Raw genomic sequence first — 14,977 nt, forward strand, 5'->3', positions numbered from 1 at the left:
GGGCCACCTGGGGCCAGGTGGGGGTCCTGGCCTTGTCCACACTGAAGCTTTCAACCCACATCCTCAAAGAGTCAGAGTCGGCCACTGGAGGAAGTGGCCAGGGGCAGTGGGTTTGTGCCTTGTTTCCTGCTACGTGGGGCAAATGAGAACCACTGCTGCCCCCACCGCCACCGCAGCTCCCCCTGCCCCGGGCCCTGGGGTCCCTCCCTCGCTGCCCCGGCTACTTGAGCTTGCTGATACCTGGGCACTTGGTAATAAGACTCGCGGCTGGGTCATTTTTACCTGCCTGCTGTCATAAGAACACAAGTTCCTGCGGGTGTTGCAGGTTTCTGTCCACTTACTTTCCTGTTGTCCCTCTGCTGGGAGTCTGGGCAGACAGGGCAGGGGAGGGGAGTGAGAGAAGGAAGCCGGTTTCCATTTTTGGGTTGAATTCCGTTTTGGAAAGTTCCAGGCGTATCTTCGGTGCTGAGGCTCAGAGAGGTGGGGGGACTGTCCGCACAGCGGGGCCATCAGCAGGATGGCCGGGAGGGCCACGGTCTCGTCCTCCTGGCAGATTTCCTGCAGCCCAGGGCGGGGCCGGGGGGTGGGCAGCTGCAGCTCCGTCCCCATTAGTTTGGTCCAGTGTTTCTCTGTGTCTACAGACCCCTATTTGGAAGGCGCCCACCACACGGAGTCACTGTGACCTTCTATGGAAACTGGCAACTGGGAGCCTGGCCCGACAGGTAGGGCGGCCAGGCCGAGCAGCACGAGTGCGGGACACCCAGTTAAATTTGTATTTCAGATGGACGAGGAGAAACGTTTAGGACAGGGCTGTGCCTGGAGCGTGGCAAACGCGCCCCGGGGGACACCCAAGACCCCCCACCTGTGCTCACCACTCACCTGCAGGTAGCCAGGCCAGGGGACCACTCCCAGCCCATGAAGTGGGGGCAGAAGTGCCACGTGTCACTTCCAGAGGGACATGGTGAATGGATGGCCCATGGCAGTGGGACCCCAGAGTGTCACCCTGGAGCTCGGAGTGGCCGGGTGTGTGGACTCCACGTGCTGAGAGGACGCATCCTGGGCCACCAGTGCCTGGAGCCCGGCCCAGCCTTTGCCCCCGCAGAACCCTCGAGAGGAAAGGATGATGTTCGGTGCTCACACGAGGGCCGAGCCCAGGGGCCACGGGTCAGGCAAAACGTGCAGTTTAATAAGTAGCGCGGGCTCCTCATTTGTCCCCGCCCCGCCACCCCAGCAGCGTCCCTCACCCTGCCGAGGTGCCCCACGGCCTCTGTGACGGTCCCCGACCCCGACCCTGGCTCTGCGATGGATTTCCTCGTCCTCAGGACGCACAAACGTGGTTTCTGGGACAGACGGATCCTCGGGAGCCTGGGGAAGCCCCGAAATGTCTCGTTTTGCCACCTGATAAGGTTAATGGTGTGTTTGTTTCTCGAGAAATCTTATCCGCATCCCCCCAAATCCTAAATCTGTTGCCGGTTGCCCAGAATCGGGCAGCGATGCTGAGGCTGCTCCCCCAGACTCTCCACGGCCTCGTCATCCAAGCCGGGGCGCGCTCTGATAAAAGACGTTGCCTTCTCAGTGCCTTCTAAGATCCCACGGCTTCGCTTAAAAAGAGAAAAAATGACTGCCGGGAAGGGGAAAATGGGTAGTTCCAGAAAGGCGGGGTGGTGGGGGAGGCTTCATCCCGCCGACGGTCTGCGGGCACCCAAGGGCCGCCTCAGAGCAGGCTGGGGCGCAGCTCAGGAAGGTGGCGCTCCTGCGTCGCGGGGCCTGTCTCCGAGTGCACCGCACTTGGAGGCTTGTCGTGGCTGCGCACCGTGAGATCCGACGATGACTCTGTGAGTCCGATTGACACAACATAGTTTCCTGTGGCTGTTGTCACAAAATACCACAGCCAGGTGGCTTCAAGTACAGGAATTTATTCTGTCACAGTCTGGAGGCCAGAAGACCCAAATCAAGGTGGGGGCAGGACGGTGCTCTCCCCGAGACTGGGAAGGATCCGTCCTGGCCTCTCTCCCAGCTCCTGGTGGCTCTGCCGTCCTCAGCGATTCTTGGCTTGTTGACACGTCACTCCCGTCTCCGCCTCTGTCCTCAAGTGGCGTCTCCCTGTGTCTCTTTCTTTTCTCCTAAGGACACCAGTCACTGCGTTTAGGGCGCACCCTAATCAAGTATGACCTCCTTTTAACTTACCGAATTATATCTGCCAAGATCCTGTTTCCAATCAAGTCTCCTTCTGAGGTTCTGGGTGGACGTGAATCTCCGGGGGTGGGGTTGGGGGGCCGTTCCTCATCCAGCCTGCACTGGTTTGCAAACCCTTCAAAACTGCACACGGATTCTCAGGCCTGAATCAGCCCCGATTCCAGTCTCTGGGGGCCCAGCCCGTTTTCCTGATCTGTAGAGTCAGAAGCATCAGGTGGAAAGGGGGACAAGCCAACCAGGGGCTCCCTCTTTCGATGGGCCTCAGCCTCCCCCCACCCCACCCGTCACAGGGGCCGGACCCCAAGCCAGCAGTGCACGCACAGCCCTGTCCACGACCCCAGCTGCCGCCTGCAGTGGTGGCTGCTTCTGCGTGAACACCTCCGTCTGGAAACCTGGGCTGTGCTGGGCCGGAGAGCGAGTGGCCGTGGGAAAGGGCATCGCTTTCTCGCTCATGGTCCGGGGCTTGTTATGGGCGGCAACCTCCCCACGGATGAAAATCTTTCCACCTGGAGCTGAAACTCCGCGGAGATGATAAATCTTCTCCCGCCACGTCTGGCTTTCAGAAACCGTGCCTGCCATGTGTAGTAAGAAAAATGTCTGCGTGCGGCTGGACGTGGCAGGCACATGGTAAAGAGCTTAGCTCTCGTCCCTCACCCCAAACACAAAGCCTTTTCTTTCTCCAGCTGGAAACGCGTATGGGCCACGAATGCAAAGAGCTCTTTCAACATTCGATTTTAAATTATTTGAATTAAATCTGGAATCCTTCCGGGCCCTGTGCTCTACGGGTTATTTATCACTGGCTAAGTGTAGAAGTCTGTTTCACATCTCCAGGGACTGCCCCGACTTAGAAGCCGCATCTGAAATGTTATAAACTATTTAAAACCAAGAGCCTGGCCGCGTCCAGGCTGAGGGGGCGCATTAGCACCGGCTTGTTGGAAGCTCCTGGGGAAGACGCGGGCGGTCCCCGCACCCTCGCTCGTCTGCTTTAGCTTTCCTCCTCTGGGTAATCACCTTAATACACTTGAAAATAAACCTTTTCTCACTGAGGCGGGGGTGATGTTTCCCCCTTATTTAGCAAACATTGATTTTTTTCCCTCCTGCCCCATGTCCTGCCTCACTGTGAAGTTAACAAGCCGCTTTTGTCCCCCCCGCCCCATCCCCGGCCCCCAGAGCCCGTGGCAGTTCCACCCGGGTGCCAGCAGGGGGCAGGAAGTGCTCTCTTTTGAGGGCCACACGGGGTGCTTCTGCAGCACTGGCTTTGGGTCTCGGACGCCCCCTCTTCTGGCTGCCCCCATGGCAGCGGTGAGCTGGGGAGGGGTGGGCTCTTGACACAGATGCAGGGGCTAGGGAAGCTGGGACTTTGCTCACTGGAGGCTGGAGGAGAGGAAAACCCCAGTTTGTCTGGGATGTCATAGGTCGGGACATAAAAGAATTAAGAATTGGGCAGCCATGGTGGTTTAAATAGGCGAGGCCCCTGGAGAGCCCTAGCTGAGCCCAGCCAGGGTTCTGCTGCCAGCTGACCTGTGCTTATGGGGCCATGGTCCTCAGTGGGCCATAGCACGCTTGTCTCCGCAGGTCCCAGTGGTGCCCTGACACTGGCACTGGCAGAGATATCCTTGCTGACCATGGGGGAAACCGAGGCCCAGAGTGCTCGTGATTGGGTTGGAGCTGGATGGTGACTCTCCACCCCAATCCTGGTGCTCCAGGGGATACATCCAGGGGACGCCCCCCACTGATCCCACCTCCCTTATGTAACTCCTGCCCTTAGTCTGGGCTACCTGCAGAAGTGACGGCATGCCACTCCCAAGAGCATAGTAAGGTGGTAAGAAGACCGTGGCTTCCGTCTCAGGCGGGTGGTTTCTTTCAATCTCTCTCTCCCTGCCCACCCCCCCGCACCCCCGGTTTGTTCTTCCTAAGGGAAGCCAGATGCCACACCGTGTGGTCGCTTGAGAGAGCCCCGGTGTTGAGGGACCAATGCTGGCCACAGCCACGTGAGTGAGCCTGGAATCTAAACTCTCCTCAGCCACCCAGTCAAGCCCTCAGAAGGAACCCCAGCCCCAGCCAACACTTGGCAGCCACATGAGTGACCCCAAGCCAGAAGCACCCACATAACCTGTGCCCAGAAACTGGGATAAATATTTGTTGTTTTAAGCTTCCCAAATTTAGGGTAACTCGTTACACAGCAAGGACTAAAACATTTGCTTTCTGTACCGTATGCAGAGGGTTCTCCTGAAACACTGGCCGGGCTTCCCTTATCACGAGGCCCCACATGCCAGCCTGGGGCTCCAGGGCTGGGAGACCCACTTGCCTCCTTCACATTGATGGAGCCAGTCCTTGTGGGCAGGTGTCGTGGGTGGAGTTGTGTCCCCACCCTCTGAGAGTCATACACTGAGGTCCTGACCCCCAGTACCTGTGGATGGGAGCTTATGTGGAAATAGGGTCTTTGCAGATGATCAAGTTAAGATGAGATCATTAGGGTGGGCTCTAGTCCAATATGACTGATGTCCTCAAAAAAAGGAATTTAAACACAGGCATGCTAATAGGGAGAACACCAGGAGAAGTTGGAGTGACACTGCCCTAAGCACAGGAGCTAGCAGCCGTCAGGACAGAGGCCGAGGACGGGTCCCTCCCTGGCACCACCAGGGGGCCCATGGCCCCGCCCACACTTGATGTTGGGCTCTGGCCTCCAGAACCGCGAGATGGGGAAGTTCTGCTGCTGAGCCGCACAGTTTGCAGGACGCTGTTTCTGCTGCCCTGGAAATGCATACAGCAGGTATTGCAGTGGTAGCCGCCCCTCTTCATTTGTCACTTGGGGGTTTTTAATACCTAGAAAGGAGAGAGCCTTTGAGGAGCAGGCCCCCATCCTTCAAAAATGGGGAGTCAGACCCTGGGGGGGAGAGGGAGGAGGAAATTGGAAAGGCACGTCACGTGTCAGGCAGTCGGGCAGCTTCTGCGCACATTGCAAACGTGTGCACCCTCCACCCGCGCGGTCCTGCGCCAGAAGTGCCTGCAAAGTGCACGGCGCGCCTGTGGCGGTGGGTGGGCAAGCTTGGCTTGTAATAGTAAACAGCAAGGAAATAAAACAGAAAACAGAAAAAAGCACAATCACTGAAAAAGTCTTAGGTGAAAAACCTCAATAGGGATCAGTTACATGAATTAGGTAAAGTGGACGACGGGTCACTGAGTGGCTGATCCAAAGAGAAACACCTGCCGCGTGCTCCCTCGAAAGAAAGCGCGGCATGAATGCGCTACGTGGAGAAGGCAGGTCCATCTGTAAGAAAAACCCAGTGCTGGGTGTTTCTGTATGTATTTGTGCCTGGAAAACCTCTAGGGGAAGCAGACCCGATGTTAACCGAGGGCACACTTGGAGCAGCACCCGGGGGCTGGTGAGGAGTGGTCTTCCTCTGTGACTTACCCAGTGTCCGTGGAATCCTGCACCTGGAAAAGCTTTCCCCTTTGAAATGAGATGATGATAACAGTAAGAGCACAGCTGACCCACAGGAGCGGGGATTGAGATCCGAGCTCACGCCTTGGCTGATGTTGCACCTGGAGACCTGCCCAGCCAGGTCCCAGAGGCCCACCCGCTGCTGGGAGCCAGCTCCAGGGCTGTCTCCTTCCTGCCAGGGCTTCAGCCTCTCCCGTCTCTGACGAGGCACAGGAGGGGCACGGCCCCGGTGCCCCCACCATGTGCACAAGCAGAGCAAAGGTGAGACGGCACCATGCCAAGGCTTCCAAGTCCAGGGGAGGCCAGGCTGCCCTGTGCACAGACACTGCCCGGACCCCTGGAGGTGGGCAAAACCCCCACACTGTCCTCTCCTGTGGCCACTCAGTCTTCCAAGTAGCAGAGGCGCCTGGCAGCTCAGCAGTCTGTGCCCAGAGTCAGACGCATCTTCCATCTTCCCTGTTGTTAGGCACCGAGTCCGGGCATGTGTAAATGCTGAGCCACTGCTAGGCCTGGCCCGGAGGAACCTGGCCACGGAGGTGCAGTCCTGGCCCGTGCCACAGGCAGGGTGGAGAGGACAGCTCCCATGTGGATGTAATGTATGTGTCCTGTGCACATTCTCCTGCTGGAGCCCTAACCCCAATGTGATGGTTGGAGGCAGGACCGCTGGGAGAGGGTTTGGGTTAGATGAGGTCACGAGGATGGGCCCCAGGACGGGGTTAGTGTCCTCATTAGAAGAGGAGGAGGCCAGAGCTCCTTCTCTGTCTGCCACGTGAGGACACAGCAGGAGGATGGCCTTCACCAGGACCTGACCACACTGGCACCCAGATGTCTGATGTCCGGCCTCCAGAGGAAAGATAAATGTCTGTTGCACAAGCCCCTGTCTGTAGCATTTTGCTATGGCAGCCCGAGCTGACCACCACCCACCCACACCATGGGTGACGCCACTGTGCTATGGGCTTGGGTCCCAGGGGTTAGCCCACCCAGATGGCTGACACCCCATGAGGGAGACGCTCCTGGGGGGCTGCATTTCCCAGCCTGCCCTGCAGTCAGGTGGGGCTGAGGCACAGAGCCCTGGAGACTGCTGCAGGGATGGCCCCTGTGTTGCTGGCATCTGGAACCTGGGACCCCACACCTCAGTCTCAGGGTCCCAGTCACACCTGTCGTAGCTAAGAGGTCCAGTGGGACTGGAGCCTCCATCCTGCCAGGCACAGAGGTGTGTTTCCTCCGAAGCCTTCACACACGATGCCTGACAGCCTCACACAGGAAAGCAGACAGGTAGGGATCACCAGGCCAGATGCTAAGCCCACGATGCACCTGCCTCCCTTTACCTACCCAGGGGGCCTCCACAGGGCCACAGGAGGGCCAGGCAGGCTTCACCGAGGGCTCCTGATGCCCAGTGCACGTCAGGTTGGCCACCGAGGCTCAGGCCAGCCCCACCCTGCCCCACCCAGCCAGCCTCAGAGGGCTGTGGGGACAGGTGACCTGGGGATGTCATCTCTGACCACACCTGTACTGGGAGACACCTCAGAGCAGGTAGGACTCCTGGATGCTGCACCAGCAACTGCAGGACACCACAGACTCTGCCGAAGCCCAAAGGTTACCAAGGAGGGAAGTGAACGAGGCAAGAGAGGAGGCTCACTTCAGTCACCGTGGGAGGGGGAGGAGGGAGGGGGAGGAGGAAGAGGAGGAGGGAGGGGAGGAGGAGGGAGGGGAGGAGGGAGAGGGAGGGGAGGAGGAAGGAGGGGAGGAGGAGGGAGGGGAGGAGGAGGGAGGGGAGGAGGGAGGAGAGAAGGGAGGAGGGAGGGAGGAGGGAGGAGGAGGGAGGGAGAGGAGGAGGGAGGGGAAGAGGAGGGAGGGGAGGAGGGAGGGGTGAAGGGAGAGGGAGGGGAGGAGGGGAGGAGGGAAGAGGGAGGGAAGGAGGAGGGAGGGGAGGAGGGAGGAAAGAGGGAGGAGGGAGGGAGAGGAGGAGGGAGGGGAGGAGGGAGAGGAGGAGGGAGGGGAAAAGGAGGGAGGGGAGGAGGGAGGGGAAGAGGAGGGAGGGGAGGAGGGAGGAGGGAGGGGAGGAGGGAGGGGTGAAGGGAGAAGGAGTGGGGAGGAGGGAGGGGAGGAGGGAAGAGGGAGGGGGTGGGGGAGGAGGGAGGAGGGAGGGGGATGAGTGAGTGAACGGACAGGTGGGTGGTTGGAGGGAAAGATGGTGGAGGGGGAAGGGATGATGGCGGGCGGGTGACTAAAATTCCATCTTAGAGACCCTGAAGGGCCACGTTGCCAGGAAGAGTGCTCAGAGGTTTTGGGTCCTCGGCGGGTGATGGGGCAGTGAGGTCGCAGAGCAGCCATCGCTGGGGGCACCCTGCTAGTACTCATGGACTCAGCAGCCCCCCGAGCCATTCCCAGCCTGTCTCCTGCAAGGACAGTGCGTCTTGCCATCTGGGGGTGGCCCTGCTGCCGGGCTGCCGACACTCGGGCCAGGTTCTCTGTGAGCAGGATCTGGCTGCCAGATGTTGGTCAGGACTAATGAGCCCAGAGCGCAGGGCAGTAATTGGCTGAGGCTCTGGGCACCAATGACAGATGAAACCGGGGACAACGGGACGGACAGAGACACAGACCCCCGGCCTACGGGATGCCCAGCAGACCCAGGGCTGCCCATCCCAGGTCTGGATGCCTGGCAGCTTCCCAAGTGTGCCCAGCGTCTGTCCACCTCCACCATGGCCTCGGGGCTCCTCCAAGGGGAAGGGGCTGGGGTGGGGGTGGCAGAGGCTGCTGCTGGGCGCCACTGCTGGAGCAGAAGCAAGCTGCAGCCTTCCTGCGGAGGACGGAAGCGATGGCCCTCAGAAGCAGCACAGGGCGCGCCCTGCCCTGCCGACGGGGACCGAGTTACAGCCAGTTTGCCCATAAACTCGTTCAAGCGATTTACGAGCTTGGCCAGCACGGGGTGGGGGCAGGCAGACTCAGGACCGCCGGCTTGTAACGGGAGTCAGGAGAGGGAAACGTCCTTGTGTTCATGGCAGCCACAACCTTCACCGTGACGCTGCTGCGCCCCACGAGCTCCGCGGCCGGCTCGGCTACCGCGAGCTTCTGTCCTGTCGAGCATCACGTGCCTCCGAGTCTCACCTGCGTGGAGACACACGTGGCCCCTCCAAGACCTGCAGACCCCAGGGGTCAGAGTGTTGAGGCGTTTCTGCGATGGCTGCTGTGATGTCTCCCACCAGCGACAGGAAGGAGGGCTGAGGTCCCTGGCACCTGCGAACCAGGGGGTGGAATTTCTGCCCCGGGGGAAGCTCGAAACCAGCACAACATCACGTAGGCCGTGGCTCATAAACCCACCTGATTTTCCCAGTGGCCACGTGGTGTCACCCCCAGAGAAGGTCCCTGACTTCTTGGTAGTAGCGTCGTCAGCGTCCTTCCTGCGTTTTCCAGCTCTGACCACACAGAAAACAACCCGTCAGCCCCGCTAGACACTTACTAGCGAGGACAGAAGGGTTGGCAGAGGCTGGCGGCCCCACTCTGAGGCTCTCAGCTCCACCAGCAAACCCAGAAATGACGGTTAGAAAGCCAGCCTTGTCCCCAGCATCAGAGAGTCCCAGGTAGCGCCCAGGGAAAGCCCATTCCTGGCTGCAAACTGCTTCTCCCGAGTGGACAGAGAGGAGGACCGTGGAGCCTGCTTCCTGCGCCCACTCTGCTGGGCTTGTGGCACCCAATGACCGGGACTGTTTGAGGTTGTCAGGGCAGGCGGGGGCCGGTGGGGGTCACAGGGAGACCAAGAACAGCCGGCAACAGACAGAGATGCCCAGACCTAACCTGGAGGCTGGCGAAGAGGCCAGGCCTGGGGAGGGCTGGGGCTTGCGTGTTCTTGCATGATGTGCACACGTGAGAGGCTCCTGGCCCCTGGGATGTGCGTCGTTACAGCAGCAGGGTGCGGAGGAGCCTCAGAATGCCCTGCAGCACGCGCACAGAACCTGGCAGTCCAAGCTCTGTAGGCTAAACTGTCTCCTCCTCCATCCCTCCTGCAAAGGTCAAATGCCCCAGCCAGCCCAAGACCAGGGGAACACGCCCGCGTGCCCTGCCAGAGAGTTCTGCTCACACCTGCGCTGTCACGTCACCTCCCACTGTGGACCACTTTGAGGGCCAAAATCTAGAAACCAGCAGCGTGTGTTCCTCCTGATTCAGCCCAGCACGCTGGGAAATAAGGAGAAATTCTAGCAAAGCTGAGAACCGAGAGCCGTGTACCCAGGTCTTTTGTGACACAAGCAGCCTGGAGTCCTGAGATGCAGATTTCTGTCCATGGCCCCTGTCCCCCCCAGCAGAATGCCAGGGACGGGCAGTCCCCAAAATGTTGGACCCTCCCACATCTTAGAAGGCTGACAGTGATCGTGGATGATGGATCTGGGCCATGCAAAGCCAGGTCTGGGGAGACATCACAGCCGCTCAGTCCCTTCCCAGGCACAGGCCACTCTGCCAAACACAGGGCGTCAAGAGCACAGCCTGGGGGCCGTGCTGTCCCTGAACGGTCCCATGGCTGTCCTGGGTCAACATGGTGCCCATCTGGAGCACATGTGGCAGGATGGCTGACCCCTGAGCCCAGTGCCCAGTAGGCCAGGTGGAGGGAGGTACTTCCACCCTCTGCAGAGCAGGGAGAGGACGGCCTACACCTTGTCTGAGCACTTCAGGAGCTGGCCACATGGACAGCCACCCATCAGCCAGGACCCCAGACTTTGTTAAGGACAGCAGGGACAGGCTTGCTGTGGCCACTCCCGTCTTCATCATAGGTCTACACCGCATGTCTACACCACACATCTTCATCACAGGTCTATAGCACACGATGACACCAACGGTCTACGCCACATGTCTACACCGCATGTATTATTAATGCCTATTGTGGGTTAGAGGGCACAGCAGGAACCACCAGCAGAAGGAGCCATGGGGCTCCGGGAGGGAAGTGGCCCGGGGGACCATCCTCTGGTGAACTTTCCGGATTTCTGGACAGGAAGGAGCTGGACTGGAGGGTAAGTTTGGACACGATGTGGGTGGGGTGGAGGGAGAATAGTCAGATAAACCCCGTGTTCTCCAAGGCCCCCTCCCAGGTTCAACTTTCTCCTTCTGTCTTCCCAGTCTGAACACCAGGCCAGGGTCCGAGTTCTCCCCAAGAGAGGCCAGAGAGGGTGTCCCTTGGCCTGCCCCAGAACCACTTTCCTGGTCTGCTCATGGGCCTTGGCCCTAATGACCTGGTCTTTTCTGACCATGCCTCAGGGGGCTTGGCCTGACCTGCCATGGGCTGTAGACACACTGGCACACGAGGCTCCAATGGGGACTGCCCGTTGTGAAACAACAGGACTGTGTCTTCACAGGCTGCTGGGTTCCTAGCTCTGTGAGCTGCTGGACGTTGCACTGTGCCAGCACTTTGGGGTCTGCAGAGAGGCATGAGTGGCCTGACCTCAAGCTAGAGCAGGGACATGTGTGCCTGGACAAAGAACCAGTAAGCCGAGCAGGCTTTGCTTAGCATCTACCCTGTGGGACAGAGAGGGAGGGCTAATGGGAGAGAAAGAAATCCCCGAGGGCTTCCTGGAGGAGTCTGCATCCACAAACCTGCTCTGAATGCCTCGCCACCGGGCTGCGGACCTCGGGCCCTTAGCAAAGGCAGTGTGCTTTTGTTTTCCCACAAACGGCAGCCTGGGGGCCAGAGAGTCCAGTTCTCTGGAAACCCCCAGGCTGGGCAGCTTCTGTCCATTCTAAAGCGAGGCCCCTGCTTCGAGTCCACAGGCTTGTCAACACCACTGAGGACACAGCCTGCCTTCCTTTGTTTAGTGCCTCACACTGGAGGGGGCGTGGAGGCTCAGAGCCCCACCCCCAAAGGCCTCTGATGCGCTGAGGACAGTGGTTGCCTTGGTGGGATTATTACCTAGGGGACAGCTGTCTCTGAAAAAGCTTCAGTGGGCCAGACCACCTGAAAGGAGAGCAGACAGGCTGCAGGGGATGGAGGGCTCCTACGCAGTGGGGGCAGTCTGCTAGCCCTGCCAGGGAGACGCCCCGAGAGCTGTGGAACCCTGTGCCCTTAAAACTTCCAGAGAAACCTCTTGTGTCACAAAGTGGCCTGAGAGGGTTCTGCTTTATTTTGGCCAAGCTCAGAAGAGAATGCTGCAGACATGTCTAGTCCACACGGATTGGATCGTCCAGCTGTGATTTTTGATAATGGGTCTGGGCTCTGCAAAGCAGGCCTGTCTGGAGAGATTGGGCCCCGACACATCATCAGCTCCGTTGTGGGGCACCCCAAGCTCAAGACGCCCTTGGCGGGGGCCAGCCATAAAAAGTACTTTGTGGGGGAAGAGGCCCTGTACAAGCACGAGGTCTTGCACCTGCACTACCCCATCGAGCGGGGCATTGTCACGGGCTGGGACGACATGGAGGAACTCTGGAAGCATCTGTTCGAGTGGGAGCTGGGCGTGAAACCCAGCGAACGGCCGGTGCTCATGACCGAGCCCTCCCTGAACCCCAGGGAGAATCGAGAGAAGACGGCGGAAATGATGTTCGAGAGCTTCGGCGTGCCTGCCTTCTACCTGTCGGACCAGGCGGTGCTGGCCCTCTACTCCTCGGCCTGCGTCACTGGCCTGGTGGTGGACAGCGGGGATGGGGTCACCTGCACCGTCCCCATCTTCGAGGGCTACTCCCTCCCTCATGCAGTCAACAAGCTCTACGTGGCAGGCAGGGACATCACAGAGCTTCTCACCCGGCTGCTTCTGGCCAGCGGACGGAGCTTCCCATGCATGCTGGACAAGGCCGTCGTGGGTGACATCAAAGAGAAGCTGTGCTACGTGGCCTTGGAGCCAGAGAAGGAGCTCTGTCGGAGGCCAGAGGAGGTCCTGCGAGAGTACAAGCTGCCTGACGGGAACATCGTCAGCATCGGGGACCAGCTGTACCAGGCGCCCGAGGCCCTGTTTGTGCCTGAACATCTGGGCATCCAAAACCTGGGGCTCTCGAAGATGGTCTCCAACAGCATCACCAAGTGTGACACTGACATCCAGAAGACCCTCTTCGAGGAGATTGTGCTGTCTGGGGGCACCACTCTATTCCAGGGGCTCGACGACCGCCTGTTGAGGGAGCTGGAGCAGCTGGCATCCAAAGGGACCCCCATCAAGATCACGGGCCCCCCTGACCGGTGGTTCTCTACGTGGATCGGGGCCTCCATTGTCACCTCTCTGAGCAGCTTCAAGCAGATGTGGGTCACTGCTGCAGACTTCAAGGAGTTCGGGACATCCGTGGTCCAGAGAAGATGCTTCTGAGGGACCTTGGGCATGGGGCAGCTGTGGGAGGCATGCTGGGCCCTTGGCAGGATGGTGAATAAAAGACAAAATGATGGAGCGTTTGGCCATGTTGGACTCGGTTCATTCTTGGTGGCAGCAGAGTAACGCCTGAGCCTGGAGGTGAACATCTTTTAAGTGGTCTGTGCGCTCCCCTCCGCTTCCTTTGCTCCCGCGAAAGGCCCGGGCTGTGAGCTGAGGCTGTGTCCATCTGCAGAGTTTGGACTGAAAGCAAGGTCCCTGGCCTCAGCCCCAGAGGCGGGACTCAGTAGGGCCCTGAAATCTTTTCAAAGAAGGGTCCTAGGTGGGTGTGAGAGACAGAGTCAGTGGTGGGGCGGAGGGGGTGGCGGGGACCTTGCCTGTCACAACAGGGCTGCCACTTGGCTTTTATGAGGCCAGGCAGCTAAACAGGACCGAGCCCTTGTCCTCGGCATATGGGGACAGACAGGGATGAAAATCACCATTTGTTTAGGGACCTCTAAGTTCAGGGCCCCTGCTCCCAAGTGGCATATTAAGAATCAACATCTGTACTTAATGTTTGTAGGTTTTCTGTGTGTGTGTGTGTGTGTGTGTGTGGTGTGTGTGTGAGTGTGTGTGTGTGAGTGTGAGCGTGTGTGTGTGTGAGTGAGTGTGAGTGTGTGTGAGTGTGTGTGTGTGGATTAGTCTCCATGGCAGGCCGTTTTCCATCATGTGAAGTGAGCATACTGCGGGTCAGAAGACAGCATGTAGTTGGGTCATTTTTTTATCCACTCTATTAATCTCTGCCTTTTAATTGGTGTATTTAGATTGTTTACATGTAAGGTGACGGGTATGTCATGTCGTAAGTCTGCTGTTTTATTGTTTCTGCCTTTTCTTCTGTTTCTTATTCCCGTTTCTCCTGTCTTACCTTTGAGTGGCTTACTTGAACATTTTTTAGGATTCTATCTTCTGTGTAGTGGTTTTGAGTATATTGCTTTGACAGGTGTCTTAATGAGGCCCTAGGTATTTCCCTACATATGTGCATCTACATATGACACAATCCACAGGATTGACATTTCACCACTGAGAGTGAAGTGTAAAACCTTCTGTTTGGGACCCTTCACCTTCCTCACTTTTAGAATATAATTGTCTTGTGCTTTCTACATATTGAGCACAACATTAGATTATGTTCGAATTTTTTCTTCAAACATCACACGGGACTTAAGAAACTCATGAGAATAGTCTACTATATTTACCTCTATTTTTACCCAGTCTTGACATAGGAGGTGCTTGGTTTGCACTGGCTTGTGTTTCAGGACACACCTCTGGGTTTCAAGCCACTCCCCAAGGTCTCAGGCCCCCTCCTCTAGGCTTTGCTCTGGAGAAGAATTACTAGTGCCAGTTAGACATATTTTCAGCACCGACACGGGGAAAATGAGACCACAAGGGGCAGACTTATGCAAATCCAGTGGCTGGGCATGCTCAGTACAGAGGGGTCATAGAACCCCGGTAGCCGAGCATGCTCTGTAAAGTGGAATTTATCCTCTGAATCACCTTCCACTAGGGATGCTAAAGAGCACAGAATATTCCTGAATACATATAGTGCCTGTGATAGAATTTGACCAATGAACATGCTCCAAAAAGAAACCAACTGAGCACGTGAAAGACTATGTTATATAACTGGGAAACACCCCCTTGATTGAATATTCATCAGATAGTGGAACTTTAAAAGCCAAATCCCAGCAGAAGGTGGGGCTGTTTCTCACTTTCCTGCAGGTGGCTGAGGGGTGCAGGCTTTAATTTTGTGTTAGGCTTACTTTCAGCTGGCGGATGCTCATTCTCTTGAGCCAACACGCACTCTGTACTGAACTTTAAGCGTGTAGTTCTTACTTTTGTATTAAACTTGGTGTGAGCCCTGCTCAGTTTCCAGAGCTAGGCTGCTCTTTCTCTGTGAAGTCTGTATCTTTTATTCATTATATTAAACCTGCTCTCACTTTCTACTGTGACTCTGCTTTTGAATTCTTTCCTGTGCTGGAGTCAAGAACCTGGTAAGTGGACGGGGTAGGTTGAGGCTGACTCTCAGATCCCC

General features: G+C 57.8%; 1 protein-coding gene across 1 annotated transcript; it reads left to right on the top strand.

The window, feature by feature from the left end:
* Nucleotides 1–11,778: 11,778 nt before the first annotated feature.
* On the top strand, nucleotides 11,779–12,912 carry ACTRT2 (actin related protein T2). The gene has a single exon (XM_063103733.1). It carries the CDS (start codon nucleotides 11,779–11,781, stop codon nucleotides 12,910–12,912), a length of 1,134 nt encoding a protein of 377 aa, XP_062959803.1.
* Nucleotides 12,913–14,977: the final 2,065 nt, after the last annotated feature.

This window comes from Cynocephalus volans, chromosome 8 (genome assembly GCF_027409185.1).
Source record: "Cynocephalus volans isolate mCynVol1 chromosome 8, mCynVol1.pri, whole genome shotgun sequence".
Lineage (NCBI taxonomy): Eukaryota > Metazoa > Chordata > Mammalia > Dermoptera > Cynocephalidae > Cynocephalus > Cynocephalus volans.